A 19,679-nucleotide genomic window follows, 5' to 3' on the forward strand; every position below is an offset into this window, starting at 1 on the left:
AGACCCCCCAAGGACAACTTCCTTCACCCCAAGCATAGAATGCAGTTGAAGATATCGTGGGGATGCAAAAGGTTTAGTGAAGATGTCTGCAACCTGCTCAGCAATAGGAATGTACTCCAAGCTCAAAGCACAATCCTGAATGAGATGCCTGATAAAGTGCATGTGAAGCTCAATATGCTTGGTCCACTGATGCTCAACAGGGTTGCGTGAGATGTGTATAGCACTCTGGCTATCACACCATAGAAAGGTGGGACTATCAGGAAGAGATCCAAACTCTGTCATCAACTGTCAAAGCGACAAAACCTCCTAACTAGCTAATACAACTACTCTGTATTCTACCTCTGTAGATGATAATGCGTGAGCATGTTGCTTTTTGTAAGACCATGTGATAGGACCAGAACCAAGACAAAATACAAACTAGAAGTAGACTTGTGATCATCAATGTCACCAGCCCAGTCTGAATCTGTGAAACCAACAATGCGAGGATCCCCTGATGTGTAGTGAATGCCATAACATGTTGTACCTCTAATATACCTTAAGATACATTTGGATTCTTGCTAATGACTCTCATGAGGATCATGGGAGAATCGAGAGACAAGTCCAACCACAAAGGAAATATCAGGACGTGTGTGTGTCAAGTACAACAAACTACCCACAAACTATCTATAAAGAGTGGAATCCACTGTAGGAGTAGAGCAAGTGGTAGATAAAACAACACCTAACTGAAAAGGTGTGGGGGCAAGCTTGCAATCAAGCATGCTGAATCTCTGAAGCATATCATGAGCATACTTCTGCTGGAGTATGGCTATCCCATCTGAAGACTGAACAAACTGTAGGCCCAAAAAATAGTGCAGAAGGCCAAGATCTGTCATCTCAAACTACTCCCTCAATGCTTGTTGAATACCCTGTATCATGGAGACTGAGCTTCCTGTGATGATGAGGTCATCAACATAAAGCACAAGTATCAATAAGTTAGACCCATGATGCTGAATGTAAATTGTAGGATCAGAATAACACTGTGTGAAGTGGGAAGCAAGCAAGAAGGAATCCATCTTCTCATACCAAGCCTTAGGGGCCTGTTTGAGACCATATAAAGACCTCCGAAGCCAGCATACCAATGAAGAGTCCTGCACAAAACCATGAGGATGCTCCATATAGATCTCCTCATGTAGGTCTCCATGCAAAAAGGCACTCTTCACATCCATCTGAAAAACTATCCATTTCTGCAAAGCTGCAAGAGAGAGTAAAAGGCGAATAGAGTTCATCTTGGCAACGGGGGCAAAGGTTTTAGAGTAATCAATACCCTCAACCTGTGTGAAACCCTTTGCAACAAGAGGTGCCTTGTACCTTTCAATAGAACCATCTGCAACATACTTGGTACAGTACACCCAACGACACCGAACTAGCTTTCTTCCTTTCAGAAGAGAACACAGATCCCATGTGTGGTTCTTCATCAAAGAAGAATACTCCTCATCCATTGCCCTATCCCATTTTGAGTGTCCTGATGCCTGTGAAAATTTTTGAGGGTCATCAGAAATGGCATGACTCAAAAGGCCACTACCTGTAGTCTGAGAACGAGTACGACGAACATCTGTAGGATCACCTACCAGAGGTCCAGCTGCATCAACAGTATCACGGGCTCACTTGGGCACTCGCGAAACATCTGGTGGAGGAGGCAAAGGGGGATCAATCTCAAGATCATCCTCAGAGGAGGCATAATCCTATAGAGGAGTAGATGAAGGAGTGGGTAGTGAAGAAGTAGTTGAAGATGGAGGATCCATAGAAGGATAATGCTCATCAAACTGAACATCTCGCCGAAACAAGACATCTCTGGAATCAGGATCAAACAACCTGTACGCTTTCACATCCTCACAGTAGCCAACAAAAATGAGTGGTCGAATCTTCTTCTCCATGGCTTTTCACTGAGCATCTGGAATAAATGCCCAAGCCTCACTACCAAAAATGTGGAAAGTAGAAACGTCAAGCTTGACATGAGTCCAAGCCTCCTTAGGAGTCATGTGTCACAATGCCTTATGAGGCATCCGATTCTGAATATAGTTGGCACAATTGATAGCCTTAGCTCAAAATGAAGAACTCATAGCACGAGACTGTATCATACAATTAGCCATCTCTCGTAATGTCTTATTTTTTCTCTTAGCAACCCCATTTTGCTGAGGTGTATGGGGAATAGAGAATTGATGTTGTAAACCATGCTCAGTGTAAAAATCTCTGAAAGACTGATTCACGTATTCCCCCCCATTGTTAGTGTGGATACGCCTGACAAAAAGACCAGACTGCTTCTCCACAAAGGTCTTAAAGATTCGAAATGAATCAAAGACATCAGACTTGTACTTCAAAAAGTACACCCATGTGCGTCTGGAGAAGTCATCAATGAAGGTGAGCACATATCGAGCACCTAAAAAAGATGGAGTGGGAAATGACATAAGATCACTATGTATCAACTCCAATGGTGCCTTATCACGTGTGGATCCACCTGTTGGAAAAGAATCTCTATAATGTTTTCCAAGTGCACAACCATGACACACACCGTCAATACAAGAGATCTGAGGTAATCCAATCACTAGCTCCTGTGTACTCATCTGTTGTAAGTATCTGTAGTTGACATGACCAAAATGCTCATGCCAAAGTTTGCTCACTGTGTCTGCATGAGCAATGAGAGAAACACACCTGTAGAATCGGAGCTCTCAAAGCCATCAAACTGATATAAGTGAGACTGAAGATCAACACTCCCTGTAGCAATAAAAAAATCAGGATCATGGAGGTCTCGAATAACCACATCATGTGGTGAGAACTCAACTATCTTCCCAGAGCTTGAATGAAAAATCTGAAAGATAGACAGGAGGTTCGTAGAAATGGCTGGAACCAAGAGAACATCCTGTAGTGAACCACCCTCTAAAGAGATAGTTCCTGAACCTGTGACTGAAAGATGAGAAGAGTCACCAACTGCAATCTGTGTAGTAACACTCTGAGCAAGTGAGGTAACCAAATCAGGTGAGTGTGTCATATGATGGGAAGCTCCAGAATCAAGAATCCAAGAAGCTGGAGAGGACAATGCGTGTGCAGAGAGAGCATGTGCTTTCCCTGTAGCTGGAGGTGGAGGCTTTGGAGAAGCAATACTAGACTGCTGCATAGCCTCCTCTAATGCCTCAAGACGTTTCCAACACCTGGAAACTAGATGTCCTTCCTTGCCACAAAAACTGCAAGGTTCACCTGTATACTTTTTAGTCTTGGAGGAAGACTCACCAGACTTAGAAGTATTACCTTTCTGAGAGGGTTTTCGAGCATCTGATTTGGGAGGAGGCTTGGAGGAACTCTCACTGCCTGCTGAATCTATCTTATGCTTCAATTTTGGCTTCGGCTTTCCTGAAGATGTCTGAGCTACCAATGCCTTTGTCTTAGAATCGGTCACAGTATCCAACTGTGTGCATTTTGACTGCTCTCTAGTCAAGCGATCACAAAAGACTTGAAAAGAAGGCATAACAAATCAATTCCCCAAAGCATCTTTGGTGGAATAGAATGTGGAAGCAAAAATTTGAAAATCCCCTCGAAGCTTTGAGAGAATCAAATAGATGCACTCAGTATTAGTCTTCGTCTTTTCACAACTCAGCAACAAGGATCTCTGTTGAGTAAACTTCATCAAGAAGTCATCAATAGTCAGAAAGGAATCCGGTGCAAGTGTTGTAAGCTCTGTCTCTATCTGAAGTGCCCTGAACTCATTCACAGTACCAAACAAGCCTTCAAGCTTGGTCCACATAGCCAAAGGAGTATTACACCCATCCAAATGAAACTGTAAACTATTTGATACCTGTAATGCAATCAATCTGATTGCCTCATCCATTTTGTTTCGATGTTACATGATCTCAAAAGGTCTCTGAAGAATAGGCTGAACAACATCTAAACATGACCACAACCCTTTTGACCGGAGAAGCCGAGTCATTGAGGTCTTCCAAGTGTGATAATTATGAGGGATCAGAAGTTCTAGAGAAGAAGTGGTCTCGGCCATTGTTTTAGAAAGGGTTTTTTTTTTTGTGTTTTCTGATATACTGATATAATAACAGAAATAAATATCAAAATGCCCCCCACAATGCAATAAACCGAACCCCAACTTACAAATAGATTGCGTAAATGAGATAAGAGAAAAAAAGATTCAAATACAAATAAAAAATACTTGGTACTAAATACTGGTGAAAAGACTGAGAATTTGGAAAGTGCTCAAAAAGAGCTTTTCGGATCGAAAAACGGAGCTATAACGAAGAAGTTATGCCCCCCGAAAGATAGAAGTCATCAACAGACTTCAAATGCCAAAATAGGTATCAATCTAGAAAAAAAATCCAAAAATTCCTTCTACATCATATCCATCTTTGAATCAGCTTTCCGACGCTTTTTTCAGAATTGAAAAAGACCCCCGTATGCGAGAGTTATCGCAAAAAAAGGCAAGGCCCCTCATTGGCAATAAAAAAATTATTATATATATATATATATATTTTTTTAAAAAATAATTAAAATAAAATGCGCCACCACTGGCGGCGGCGGAGCGGAGCTCGGGTGGCTCAATTGTATGGCGGAGTGGAGCTCAGCCCATAGCGGAGCTCAACCCTGAGCTGAGTGGAGGTGGTGGAAAATGGTGCCGAAAAAAGAAAAAAAATGACGCCGGTAAAAATGCCGTTGGGTACTCCCCAGAAAACAGTCACCATGCCGAGAAACAGGTTTGCGGGCCGAAAAATGCCTTCCCCTGCCGAAAAACAGGTCTGCGGGCCGAAAAACTACCTGCGGTCATTTTTTTTGATTAAAAAAAAAAAAATTGCCTCGAACTGCGTGCAGAAGGCCGTACGACAAATTTTTTTGGTCTCTCGGAGCAACGTTGTCCAAATCGAACAAACTTTATATGGAAATAGGGGTTTTGACACCTTTTGGATCCATCGGTGACGTCCGTTTGCCCTCAATTTGCTCCAAAAAATAGTGACCCCCCTATTTTCTCAAAAAATTTCAGATCTGTTCTGTCAAACCCTCGTTCTCCTTTTTCTCCAAATAACGAACAAGTTGTAGTAGATCTGGCTCTGATACCATGAAGGATTTGATCAACACAAATCCACAAAGCCTTCGAATACCTGCATGCAAAAACCTGTCACAAAAGAAAAAGACAAGATAAGGCAAAGGGTTTTGCTCTGAAAAATGTGCTAATGTATTTTTAGAAATGAAAAAGATAATAAAATACAAAGGAGATCAAAACCCTAAAAAAGGGTAACCTAAAAGGAAAAGCTATTTAATAATTAATAATTAATTATTAAATAGAGATGCAAAAGGTGCATAAAGTAAAATCTTAAGAAAGGAGTAAAGCAAATTTAATAAATGAAATTAAATCAACGCTTTATTCTAACAGTATATTGTTGCCATCCTTGCAATTCACATACTCCCTGTGAACTTGCCAAATTAGAAACTTTACCAAAGAAAACACAAAACTAATTAAAAATTTGTGACAACAAAGAAAACTGAAGAGCCTTATTTTTTTCCTTCTTTCCTTTCCTTAGTAGAGGGCTCTTCTCTACTTCAACAATTGTAGTTTTTACAGATTCATTCAAGCATTCTAGAGGCTTCCTCATTGAAGTAAGCTGAATTTAATATTACAAAATCTGTGTCAAATAATGATGAATTTTAAATTTATCTAATTTTTGTTTGATAAAGATTATTTTTCCCCTTACCATTTTCCACACTAACCAATAAGTTCTTTAATAAATATAATTTTTTATATTTTGATAAATATAAAAAAGTTAGAACTTTATAAAAAATGGAAACCTTTAAAATTATTTAATTCTATTACTGTTCAATTTTTATTTATCAGTTTTACGCATATATTAGACACCCCAGTTTTGAATTCTAAATATATTTACTTTTTCCATTATAGTAATATAAACGCTTTATCACTGATATAAAAAAATTATCATTTAATATATTTTTAACACTAACAAATTAGGTTATAACATTCATGGCAAACTTTTCTTCATTAAAATAAAAACTAATACATCCTAGACTTTCATTATTGTTAAAAAAGTATAATCTTAAAACAAACATTTCATATTAATTTCAAGCATATGAATTACTTAGTCGGGAGTCACACTGATACTAATTTGCAAACATTTTATCAGCTGATAGGCTATTTAGATTTAATTTCCTATTTGTTTAAATAATAAGTTTCTAACTCAAATGTAAACATCATCTTGTAAGATTGGTAAGTTTCTAATTTGAATGTAAAAATCATAAAATTGAAAGAAAGTATTCTAAAAAAATTATTCTCCATCTCAAGCCATATACTTTGTTCTTCTTGTATTTATCATGTTGAACAATTTTTTTTTTTCTTTTAAGTTGTGGCATTTTTTTGTTAGATGTTTTTTTGGATAAGCATTTCTGGAGACTAACTTTTTTCTTCAAAATTTATTTTCAACATAGGTGTGTTATGTTTTTCTCAATTTCATGGATTGTGGATCAAATTTAAGATTTGGTAAAATTCACCCATTTTAATACTTTTTAGTATACTCATTTATGTATCACATGTTTGAAATTTTGCAAGTTTTTGGCAAGGTTCCAAACCTCTTTTACTATCTTAGGATTTGAATATGTCATGAGAAATTTTATGTTTTCTTTGCTTGAAATGGTAGGATAGGCTTTCAATTCTTTTTATTTGCATCCCTCAAATATTGTGCAATTCAACAATGGTTCTATTGTTAAATGATGCAAAAACTAGTGTAGAGGTTGTGATACTTTTTTTTTTCTATTGGATGAATAAATAAGAGGGTCAAGTTTTCTGGGCCGAAATAAAAACTGTCTCTATGTATTTTTATCGTGTTAGGAAGCAATGTCAGAGGAAAAGTTCATATATTTTATATTTGAAGAAGCTTCAATAGTTTACTTCGCAAAATAGATTTATTGTTTATCTGTCTTGACAATGAAGAAAAAATAGAAGGGAATTCCACCTCATTAGATTGCATTTGGTGCACATATTAGTGGAAATCCAACACATGTATCTTGCACCTCAAAAATTTCATGTTTTAATGCATTTGTTTTGTGTTTTATTTTTTGTTAATATTCATATCGTTATATTAATTTCTTTGTTTATTCATTACTGGTAAATATTTTCTCTAAATGAATAGTTTGAATTAATGTTTTGCTAAAGTTTCTTTTATAAATTATTTTTATCATGGTTTAAAATTGTTGTTAATTCTTGTGATAAAAAAATATTATTTAAGACACATGAATACGTTAGAAATAATAACTTTTAATTTTAGACAAGTTTTTAAATTACAATTATTTTTTTGAGAATAATTATATTGAATAATGTATAATTAATGTTTAATTTTTAGTAGCTTCAATTTTTCTATTATATTATATTATAAAACACAAAAAAAAATCAAATCTAATTTGTAAGTTTAATTTAGAAAATTTAAAGAACATAATGTTTATAAATTTTAAAAATAAAATATTATTTACTAAATTTGAAAATTAAAACTGCATGCATACACACTAATATTTTAAAAGTAATATAATTTTTATCTTCAATCTAAATATATTTTATATTAGAATTAAAATAAAATTGATTTTCTTATTTGTATTTTTAGTTAACTAATTATTTTTTCTAAAGAAATATATTTAAAACTTTCACTTAGCATCACATATAGGGTTGTGATTATTTAAATCAAGTTAAGTTAAAATTATTTTTATTAACATAATAAAGTAGTCATTGATCTTTTGAATTCACTTTTTATTAAAATTCACTCACAGTGGTAATCATCATTGGTTAATGTTTAGGGTATTTTTCTATAATTTTTTTACAATGACTTTATTTCAAATATGTAAATTTAATAAAGTAAATTTTTTTAATTTAATCTTAAGTACCGTAGTAATAAATTATTTTTTTGTTAGGCAAGAAAAACCATTAAAGTAAATTATTTTAATAGCTTTAAAGTTTTATTCTATTTAAAGAAATAGTAAAAATATGCATTCATCAATATTTATTATATTATTTTTGCAACACTGTAATAAAAGGGATATTTATTTCTTTACCTTCTTTACAATTCAAGTACAAAAGGGATTTCTGCCTCATTAGATTACATTTAGTACATGTATTAGTGGAAATCCAACACATGTATGTTGTACCTAAAAAATATTCATGTTTTAGTGCATTTTTTTTGTGTTTTATTTATTTTTGTTAATATTCATAGTGTTATATTAATTTCTTTCTTTATTCATTACCAGTAATTTAATGTAAATATGTATTTGGTTGGGTAAGCATTTGCTCTAAATGGTTTGAATTAATGTTTTGCTAATGTTTTTTTTATAAATTATGTTTATTATGATTTAAAATTGTTGTTAATTTTTGTGATACAAAAATATTGTTTAAGACACATGAATACATTAAAAACAAGTGCCACATAGTGGCGTGGTATTTGTCTCTATAGTTAATTGTATTTGTTTTGACATTATGGAATATAAGTTGTCATTTTATTATATATTTTTAATAAATTTAATTTAGTTGAATGTATAATTAGAAAATTATTTTAGAAAGTAAGAGAATTCATAATTAATAAATTATTGAAAAATTTATACTTTATGTTTATATATTTTTTTGTAAGAGGTTGAACTTTATGTTTTGTAAATTTTAAAAAATATTGTTGAATGATAATATACTCTAGCAATGGTATCATAACATGTAATAAGTATATTGATTAGGCATGAAAGGTTAGTTAGAAAAGCATATGGTAAATATGTTTAAATAATATAATCTATAAATTAGCCGTAAAAATTGGAATATGGAGAACCCTCCAAAAAAAAGGGCTCCTATAACACCAAAAGAATTTAGCCAATCATATATAAATAAATTTAAAAACTTAAGAAATATTTGACTTACTAAAATAAATTTTTATGTTAATTAGATTTCAAAGAGTGAATATAATAGTACATACAATAACAATTTTAAATTTTAGATTTTTTTTGAATCACAATTATTGAGAATGATTATATTGAATGATATACAATTAATGTTTCATTTTTAGTAGCTACAATTATTTTTCTATTATGTAATATTATAAAACCCCCAAAAAATCATATTTAATTTGTAAGTTTAATTTAGAAAGATTAAAAAATACAATGTTTCTAAATTTTAACTATAAAATATTTCTTACTAATTTAAAAATTAAAACTACATGCATACACACTAATATTTAAAAAGTAATATAATTTTAATCTTTAATATAAAGCTATTTTGTACTAGAATTAAAATAAAATTAATTTTCCTATTTGTATTTTTAGTTAACTAATCAATTTTTCCAAAGAAATATATGTAATATTTTCAATTAGCATCATACATAGGGATGGTCTTATTTAAGTTACGTTAAAATTAATTTTATTAACATAATAAAGTAGTCATTGATCTTTTGAATTTGATTTAAATAAAAAAATTCATAGTATTAATGTTTAGGATATTTTTGTATAAATTTTTAACTACTTTATTTCAAATATGTAAATTTAATAAAGTAAATTATTATTTTTTAATGTTAAGTTTTGTAGTAATAAAAAAAATTGTTAGGCAAGTGAGCCTCTTATGTGGGAGGTCTTGGTTTGAGTCTACTCAAATGTAATAAATAATAATAATAATATTATTTTATTTTATTGGTAAACAACCAAAGCTTTGTATATTATATTAGTAAGAATAAATGAGAAATTACAAAAGTTCTCCATGTTATATATCCAGAAGCTTTAACCCAGAGACATTAAAATTACAACACAAATTAGATGTAAAGAAGTTACAAGAAAAATAAAGAAGAATAAAAGAACAAATGAAAATACACAGATTTATGTTGCAAAACCTTGACAATTTGCCAAGGAAACATCCACGGGGCAAGTACTGGTAATCTTATTACTTAGAGGAAAAACAATTACATCTGCAATCTTCACAGCTGCAACAATATTGCTGTACAATTCACTCCTTTTTTCCTTCAAGAGTACAAATATTTATAACCTCTTGAAAATAACAATAATCTCTCAATATATAATTAAAAATCAGATTTATTCTTTCAAAGATAATTGAAATCTTTCTTCCAAAAGAAAAAAACTATTCTTTTTTCTAAAATAAGAGAAAGATTGTTTTATTGTTTTAACAATCTTATTTTTTCCTTCTTGTGATTGATTTTCACAATCTTTTTCTTGTTGTCACAATCCAACAATCTCCACCTTGACAAAAATTTACCTAATACTTGCCCAAGCCCATGCATCACCCCTTTTGCAAACCAAGAGAAGCCACACTCCATTTCAGCGTCTCTACTAGTACTGGTTTAGTAAACATATCTGCATAGTTTTTAGGTGTATGGATCTTTTCAAGGGTTACTCCACCTCCATCAATAACCTGTCTTATAAAATGGTACTTAATTTCAATATGCTTGGTCCTTTTGTGATAACTTGGATTTTTGGCCAAATGGATAACACTTTGACTATCACAAGATATAATCACTTTGTCTTACACTTTTCCAAGCTCACCCAAAAGACCCTTCAACCAAATTGCCTCTTTACATGCATGCGAGACAGCCATGTACTCTACCTTAATTGTGGATAAAGCAACTATTTCTTGAAGCTTTGACATCCAACTAATAGCTCCACCTGCAAGAGTAAAGACATATCCTGAAGTGGATCTCCTTTTGTCCAAATCACCTACAAAATTTGAATCAATATAACCACATACTGAATCACTACAACCGTTATAGTTGATACAATAATTACTTGTGTCTCTAAGATACCAAAGCACCCATTTCACCACTGCCCAATGCTCTTTTCCTGGATTTTCCATGTATCTACTGACAACACCAACTGTATGTGAAATATCTGGTCTCGTACATACCATTGCATACATTAAACTTCCTACTACATTAGCATATGGTACACGAGACATATAATCCTTTTCTTCATTATTACTAGGACATAAACTTGAAGAAAGCTTAAAATAGGAAGCTAAAGGGATATTTATTGGCTTCACATTTTGCATACCGAATCTTGTGAGGATTTTCTCTACATATTTCTTCTATGATAACCAAAGCTTACCATGTTCCCTGACTCTATGTATTTCAATGCCCAAAATTTGTTTTGCTGCTCCTAGATCCTTCATATCAAATGACCTAGCCAACTGAGCCTTGAAATTATAAATTTCAACCATGCTTTTTCTTGTTACAAGCATATCATCAACATATAACACCAAGATAATGAATAAACCATTTTCCAAACTTTTAAAGTAAACACAATGGTCATACTCACTTCTTGTGAATTTTTGGCTCACCATTAAGGAATCAAACTTTTTGTACCATTGCCTGGGTGATTGCTTCAGGCCATACAATGACTTCTTGAGTTTGCAAACAAATTTCTTGTTGCAATCTTGAACAAACCCTTCTGGTTGTTCCATATATATCTCCTCATCCAAATCTCCATGTAAAAATGTTGTTTTAACATCTAGTTGTTCCAACTCAAGATCAAGTAATGCAACTAATGCTAAAACAACCCGAATAGAAATAAGCTTAACAACTGGTGAAAAAATTTCATGAAAATCAATACCTTCCTTTTGAGAATATCCTTTTGCTACCAGTCTTGCCTTGTACCTTTCATTTTTATCATCAACACCCTTCTTCAGTTTGTACCCTTCTTTAGTTTGTAGACCCATTTGCAACCAACAACTTTCCTACCCTTTGGAAGTTCTACCAAGTCCCATGTTTTATTCTTCTCCAAGGAATTGATTTCTTCTTTCATTGCTATTTTCCATTTAACATTTTCAGTGCCATCCATTGCTTCCTGATAACAACTTGGTTCCCCATCATTAGAAATCAAAGCAACAGATGAAACAAAATCATCATACCTTTTAGGAGGATTTCTGACTCGTGTAGATCTCCTTAGAGATGGTTGTGGTATTTCCACATTTTCCTGTATATTTCCTGCATTCACATCTACATCTTCATCTTTAGAAGCTTCTTCTTGCTCCCTATCTTTTGTAGATGGTTGAGTTTCCAACTGAACTTGTTGATATTGAGGTACTTGTTCCTGCTCCAAATCAACTTCTATAATGTCTAATTTTATTAGAGAAAATTCATCAAACACTACATCTCTGCTAATGATGTTTTTTTGGGTAGTAGGATCCCACAATCTATATCCTTAATTCCATCACCATAACCAACAAAAATGTATTTCTTAGATTTGGGGTCTAATTTAGAACGCTGATCCTTTGAAATAAGAGCATATGCATCACAACCAAAAAATTTCAAATTTGAATAACTACATGAATGCTTGTCCATACCTCTTCAGGAATCTTACAATCTATTGCAACTAATGGTGATCGATTTATCAGATATCATGCTATATTAACTACTTTTGCCCATAACTCTTGCTCCAACTTCGCGTTACTAAGCATGCTCCTTGCTCTTTCTAGAAGAGTCCTATTCATGTGTTCAGCAACACCATTTGCTGAGGAGTGTAAACTATGGTTTTATGCCTTTCAATCCCAACTTCCTTACAATAATTTTTAAAATCCAATGATGTGAACTCGCCTCCATTATCTGTTCTTAAACATTTGATTGATCTACCAATATTCTTTTCAACCAAAGCTCTAAATTGCTTGAATACACCAAACACATCAGCTTTACTCTTAAGAATATAGACCCACACCTTTCTAGAGTAATCATTTATAAATGTCACAAAATATGAAGCTCCTCCAAAAGAAACTATAGGGGATGGTCCCCAAACATCTGAATGAATATAGTCTAGAACACCCTTACTTGTATGACTACTTGATTTAAACTTTTGTCTACACTGCTCTCCAAAAACAAAATGCTTGCAAAAATTCAAATTCAAATACTTTAAATTTGGAAGTAACTTACGGTTTACTAGTACCTTCAACCCTTTCTCGCACATATGACCCAACTGTTGATGCCATAAATGAGTAGAATCATCTGTTTCCTTAGATACCACCGCTACTTTATTTATCTCAGTATTCCCATTTAGCCTGTAAAGGTTTCCAACTTTTGTAGCCTTCATGACCACCAAAATTCCTTTGGACACTTTCAACTCTCCACCTTGACAAGAAAATTTATAAACACCAGAATCTAAAACTCCTAAAGAAATTAAATTCCTTTGAAGTTCTGGTACATGTCTTACCTCTGTTAATGTTTTTACAACATCGTCAAACATTTTAATCTTAATGCTTCCAATCCCAATAGTCTTACATGAAATGTATTGTTTCCCACAAGAACAACACTGCCATCAATAGCTTGGTAAGTAGAAAACCAATTCCCATGTGGACACATATGATTTGAAGCACCAGAATCTAATAACCATTCCTCATCACGTTATGAAAAACCACAAACATATAATATCTCATCGACCATACCCGAACTCGTCTCAGCCAGATTTGCTTCCTTTTTGGAGTCATCGTTCTCTTCTTTCCTCTTCCAACAATCTTTCTTGAGATGCCTAGATTTATTGCAATACCAACATTTTCCCTTACCCTTTCTGCCTTTTGACTTAGATCTGGATGTTCCTCTCGAATTCTCCCCTTTTTATGTTGATCGACCTCTAGCCACCATTGCTTCCGATGTGGAGGTTTTTGTATTAGACTTCCTGCGCACCTCTTTAGACAAAAAAGCTCCCACAACAGAATCAAATTCAAGGGTGTCAGTTGTGCTAAAGCTAATAGAATTGGCTAAGTGATTCTAGGAATCAGGCAATGAACACAAAAAAGTAACAACCTTGTCTTCATCTTCGATATTTACACCCATACTAGCTAATTGACAAATAAGAGTATTGAAAACATTTAAATGATCAAAAAAATTTATACCTTCCTTCATTCACAAACTATACAATTGCCTCTTCAAGTAGATCCAATTTGTCAAGGATTTTGTCATATAAAGACTCTCCATTTTGCTCCATAAGCATGTAGTTGTACTTTCTCCAACAATATTAAAAAGAACCTCATCAGCCAAACACAAATGAATTGTGCTAAGAGCTCTCATATCCAAATCTTCCCAGTCCTCATCAGACATATCTGCAGGTGCCTTGTGCAAATCTTGCTGCACTAACAAATCACGCATTTTGAGTTTCCAAAGCTCAAAATTATTCTTTCCATTAAATTTCTCCACCTCAAATCTTGTATTTGAAACCTTTGCCATTTGATGCTACATAATCAACACCAAATTCTAACACAGTTGCTGCAAAAAAAATGCTCTGATACCACTTGTTATAAATGCGAAAGCTTTAACCCAGAGACATTAAAGTTACAACACAAATTAGATGCAAAGAAGTAATGAGAAAAATAAAGAAGAATAATAGAACACATGAAAATACACAGATTTACATGGTAAAACCTTGACAATTTGCCAAGGAAACATCCACGGGGCAAGTATTGGTAATCTTATTGCTCAAAGGAAAAACAATTACATCTGCAATCTTCACAGCTGCCTGTACAATTCACTTCTTTTTTCCTTCAAGAGAACAAATGTTTATAACCTCTTGAAGATAACAATAATCTCTTAACATAGAATAAAAAATCAGATTTATTCTTTCAAAGATAATTGAAATCTTTCTTCTGAAAGCAAAAAACTATTCTTTTTTCTAAAATAAGAGAGAGATTGTTTTATTGTTTTAACAATCTTGTTTTTTCCTTGTTGTGATTGATTTTCACAATCTTTTTCTTGTTGTCACAATTCAACACTCCATTCAAAAAAGCATTGGTAGGAAAGAACGGAGTAAGAAAAGCTCCAGTTTTGCCGAGGACCGAGGTCCTCTATGATGTACAAATGTAAAGGAGGCATTCCTCAGTATAATTATAAGCATTTTTTTCCAGCTTTTTACATTAATTGTTGAATTCTTTGCTACATTAAATCTTATACTTGAATTTTGTGAATTGAAAATTCAAAGAGAAGCTTAGATTCTAAACTCCTTGCATTGTATATTTTCCCTCGAGATAGTGATCTTAATAATATCTACATGATAAAACTTAGCTAGCTTCCATTTCAGTACTATTAAACAGAGTCAAAGAGTATGAATAATTCATAAAGAATAGAACAAAACCTAAGGACAAGCGAAAAAAGAAAAAAAACATAACCCAACACAATATAAATAATTATAATAATTAATCATAACACGTTAAGTAAATTATTTTAATAGCTTTAAAGTTTTATTCTATTTTAAAAAATAGTAAAAAAAAGGCTTTCATCAAGATTTATTTCAATTAAATTTATTATATTATTTTTGCAACATTGTAATAAGTACACATATATTTATTTAGCCGCTAGGCTATTTGTGGAAGCTTTTTTTTTTTCAAAAATCAAAATTTTCATGCTAAATTTGTCAGTTGGCCAGAAAAGTTGTCAGTTTGGCCGGAAAATTGAAAATCCTTCCCATTAATTATTTACCAGCCATTTTTTGTTTCACTCCACTTTTCACTTGTATTTTGATATTTATTAATTATTATCTCCACTTTTAACTATTGTTTTTTTTTTTTTTTTTTTCTATTTATTAGTTTTGATCTCCACATTAGCTCATGTTGTGATCTGTTCATTTAACTTTTGATTTTTAAAATTGATTTAGAGTATAGTTTTTAAATTATTTAAATTTTTTTATTAATTTAATTTTTTATTTAAATATTAATTTTCAGTTTCTATAATTTATTTAGTCAATAGAATATTTGTTAGGCATATTTGTTTTTTTGCATTTCTCTTATTAATTTTTCATAATAGATTTTTTGATGGATTTTTAAAATGATTATTTTTTCATATTTGATAAATTTAATTTAAATAAATAATATTTATTAATCTATTTAAAAGATTTTAGTAAAGATTATGTTATTTAAATTAAAAATTATTAATAATCTAATTTAAATAAATAATTACTTGTAATTTTCAATTAGTTATGTTGTGATCTCTATTTATTTAACTTTTGATTTAAGTTTTAGTTTTTAATTTTTTTTTAATATTAGTTTAATTTTTTCTTTAAATATTATTTTTCAATTTCTATAATTTATTTAGTCAATAGAATATTTGTTAGAGATGTTATTTTTTCATATTTTTTTTAAATTTCTCTTAGTAATTTTTTGTAATAGATTTTTTGATGAATCTTTTTTAAAATGATTTTTTTCATATTTGATAAATTTAATTTAATTATAAAATCTTAAAATTATTAACACATTTCTTGAGCAATATTCAAATTTCTTAAATATTGTAAAATTTAAATCTATGTTTTAATCTTAAACTTTTTTATTTTTTAATTTTCATTTTAAAAATAACTTATGTTTACATATTTACATATTATTTAATGTTCATTCTACATTTTTCTCTTAAATTTCATTATATTTATTTTTATCATTTAAAAATCTTTATTTATTTATAAGCGAGAGAAGGCAGAGAGAATGCTTTTCATCATCTACTATGCGTATCTGAACCTCCTCTGCTCTGACTTACCCGCTTTAGTTCTGTGCTACAAAATGAAGCCTTAAATTTTTGTCCTCACCAATGATAAGTTTTTTTATCGATTATGATTTTGTTTAAATGCTACTCAAATCTGGCAAGTGGACGATGGAATGTGGTTGTACTACAGGAAAAATTGTCCGAGGTTTCTGCAGAGACTGGTGCACAATTTCAAAACTCCTTTGGATATTGAAGCGTCATGCAATGAGGGTCGACTGAAGGAGGCCATGCATTTATTGTATCAAATGCCTGTTGAATTAGGCATTTATGCCTGCGTGTTGGAGTTATGTGCCTCCACGAAATCGCTTTCAGATGGCAAGGAAATCCATGCACAAATAATACTAAATGGTCTTCCGATAAACGCCTTTGTAGGAACCAAGCTCGTCAGGATGTACTGTAAATGTGGTAATGTGGCGGATGCGCGTCTTGTTTTTGAGAAGACACGGCAGAGGAGCGTTTTCTTGTGGAATACCATGATCAGGGGATATGCCAACAATGGGTTTTACAAGGAGGCTCTTTCTAGCTATGCAGAAATGCAGGTATCAGGTATAAGTCCTGATCATTGTACTGTTCTCTCTGTTCTTAAAGCATGCGCGGGGTTGGAGGATTTGCATGAGGGGATGAAGGTGCATTGTCGAATAATCAGGAGTGGGCATGCATTAGATTTATTTGTTGGGAATGTTCTTGTTGCAATGTACGGTAAGTGCAGACGTTTGGACTACGCGCGCCACGTGTTTGACAAAATGCTTCTGAGAGACAACATCTCATGGAATACCATGATTGCTAGTTATTCGCAGAATGGGTTTTTCGGTCGGGCGTTAGAAGTGTTTGAGTCTATGGAAGGGAAAGGTGCGAGTCCTGATTCTCTTACGCTAGCAAGTATTCTACCAGCCTATGTGCATGGCAAAGACAGGAGCATGAAGGATGCGAGCCAAGTGTTTGAGAGAATGTCACAGAAAGATGTGATCTCTTGGAATGCAATGATTGCAGGGTATGTTCAGACTGGTGAATGGGAGGAAGCCCTGAGGCTGTTTTATCAAATGGAAAGTGAGGGTGTGAAGCCAGATTCGATCACTATTACGAGTGTTCTCTCTGCTTGTGCTCGTCTGGCGGCCCTGCAGCAGGGAAAGGCGATCCATGAGTACATAAAAAAGATTAAGTTGGTCTCGCATTTGTTTCTATGTAATGCGCTTATAGACATGTATGCCAAATGTGGGAGTGTAAAGAATGCGCGCGAAGTGTTTGACAGTATGTCTCAAAGGGATGTGGTCTCATGGACCGCAATGATTGCTGGCTATGGTATGCATGGACACGGTAAGGATGCCATTACTCTCTTTTGCCAAATGCAACATGAAGGTACGCAGCCGGATCACATTACCTTTGTTTCTGTCCTGTCTGCGTGCAGCCATGCAGGTCTGGTGGATGAAGGCATGCAATATTTTGATATTATGGTTCGAGATTATTCTATCAAACCCACAGTGGAACACTATGCGTGCCTAGTAGACCTACTTGGCCGTGCTGGACGCCTATGTGAAGCACAAGATTTAATTGAACAGATGCCTATGGAACCTAATGAGAGTGTTTGGGGTGCTTTGCTTAGCGCGTGCAGAGTTCACTGCAATACTAATTTAGGCGAGCTTGCAGCAGAGCATCTTTTTACGTTAGTACCTGAAAAATCTGGATATTATGTGTTGCTTTCAAACATTTATGCCGAAGCTGGCAGGTGGGATGATGCCCTAGTATTAAGAAAGCTGATGAATGAGAAGGGATTGAAAAAGGAACCAGGATGTAGTGTTATAGAGTTAAAGAAGCGAGTGCATTGTTTCCTTGTTGGAGACAGATCCCACCCACAATCTGATGAAATCTATGCAAAGCTCGACAGCTTAGATAGGCTGATGAGGGCAGCTGGGTATGTACCTGACACTGAATTCGTCCTTCACGAGGTGGAAGACGAGGACAAGGAGCATCTCCTCTACTACCACAGTGAGAAGCTGGCTATTGCCTTTGGGCTCATCAACACTGATCCTGGTACACCACTTCTAATCACCAAGAACCTTCGCATCTGTGGTGACTGCCACCATGCCATCAAGTTCATCTCCAAAATCGTTCACCGTGAAATAGTAATCAGGGATGCAAACCGTTTTCACAATTTCAAGAATGGATCATGTTCTTGTGGAGATTATTGGTGAGGTTTTTCTTGAACTCGAATGTGTCACTGTTAGTATGTGGTAGCTGCCGCTTACTGCAGTTTTTATTGCCAAGATTGTTCGGTAGTAATCACGGTTGGCAATGAAAATGCTTTTCACAATTAACAACAGAAGGTACACTCTTGTGATGAATTCTGAAGTAACAACTCTGCTCAATCATATCATCATTTGATGGCGCTTCACAGTTCATAAAACATGTATTAACGCATTCGCCATAAATCAAAACAAGATTTGGTCGTTGTTCTAAGTTCCTTTGCTAATCACTCAATTTTATTAAGTAGCCCTAGTCTGACATGTTTTAACTGGAATGGTTTAACTACTGATGAAGCGCATTCAAAACCATAGTAAGTAAGACATCAGAAGCATAGCGTACATTAGATATCTTTGATCGGTAAATTGAGGGTTTTTTAGGGTTCGCTCCCTTAAAATATCGAAGGGAGCGCACTTAAAGGCAAAAGAACTAAAGGGTACAAAAAGTGTGAAGAAACTGTACGATACAACAAAATATTAGCAGCAGGTTATCTAGGTTGGCACAAAGGGCCAAAAGGAAGCTGAGAGAGTTGACACAAACAAAAAAACCTTACCTATTTCACCAGCAGACAAAGGAATCTAATTTTTCTATTAGAAGGGCCTGGATCTGCTGCCGCATCCTCCTTAGCAGCCACTTGAACGCCTGGCTTCAAAAAATATTTTCTAGCTGAAGATACACCCACTTATTCCAAGTAAAAAAAAAGTAAGTAAAAATGACCAAATGGGAAACCCTAGGCAACACTTAAAATGACCATCCATATATAAAGTTAAATCTTCACAAAAAGAAACCAAATCTGAATGCTTTGGAGATAGTGACTAAAATTCTTGGTGCAATTCCACCATCTCCTCTGCCCGCACACTGTCAAGATAAGCCTTTGCCATGCTCAAACCAACTCTCACTGAAAATGGTACTGCCTTTTTCTAAAAGGATAGATTTTAG

The 19,679-nt window shown here is 33.6% G+C and overlaps 1 protein-coding gene and 1 pseudogene across 1 annotated transcript; one reads left to right on the top strand and one right to left on the bottom strand.

The window, feature by feature from the left end:
* Positions 1 to 4,571: 4,571 nt before the first annotated feature.
* Positions 4,572 to 10,954, bottom strand: LOC149572704 (secreted RxLR effector protein 161 pseudogene; annotated as a pseudogene).
* Positions 10,955 to 16,457: 5,503 nt separating this feature from the next.
* Positions 16,458 to 18,956, top strand: LOC149572705 (putative pentatricopeptide repeat-containing protein At3g49142). The gene has a single exon (XM_089813782.1). It carries the CDS (start codon positions 16,616 to 16,618, stop codon positions 18,689 to 18,691), a length of 2,076 nt encoding a protein of 691 aa, XP_089669908.1. The 5' UTR covers positions 16,458 to 16,615; the 3' UTR covers positions 18,692 to 18,956.
* Positions 18,957 to 19,679: the final 723 nt, after the last annotated feature.

Source organism: Cupressus sempervirens, chromosome 2 (assembly GCF_028749045.1).
Source record: "Cupressus sempervirens isolate cs-2001-9-10 chromosome 2, ASM2874904v1, whole genome shotgun sequence".
Taxonomy (NCBI): Eukaryota; Viridiplantae; Streptophyta; class Pinopsida; order Cupressales; family Cupressaceae; genus Cupressus; species Cupressus sempervirens.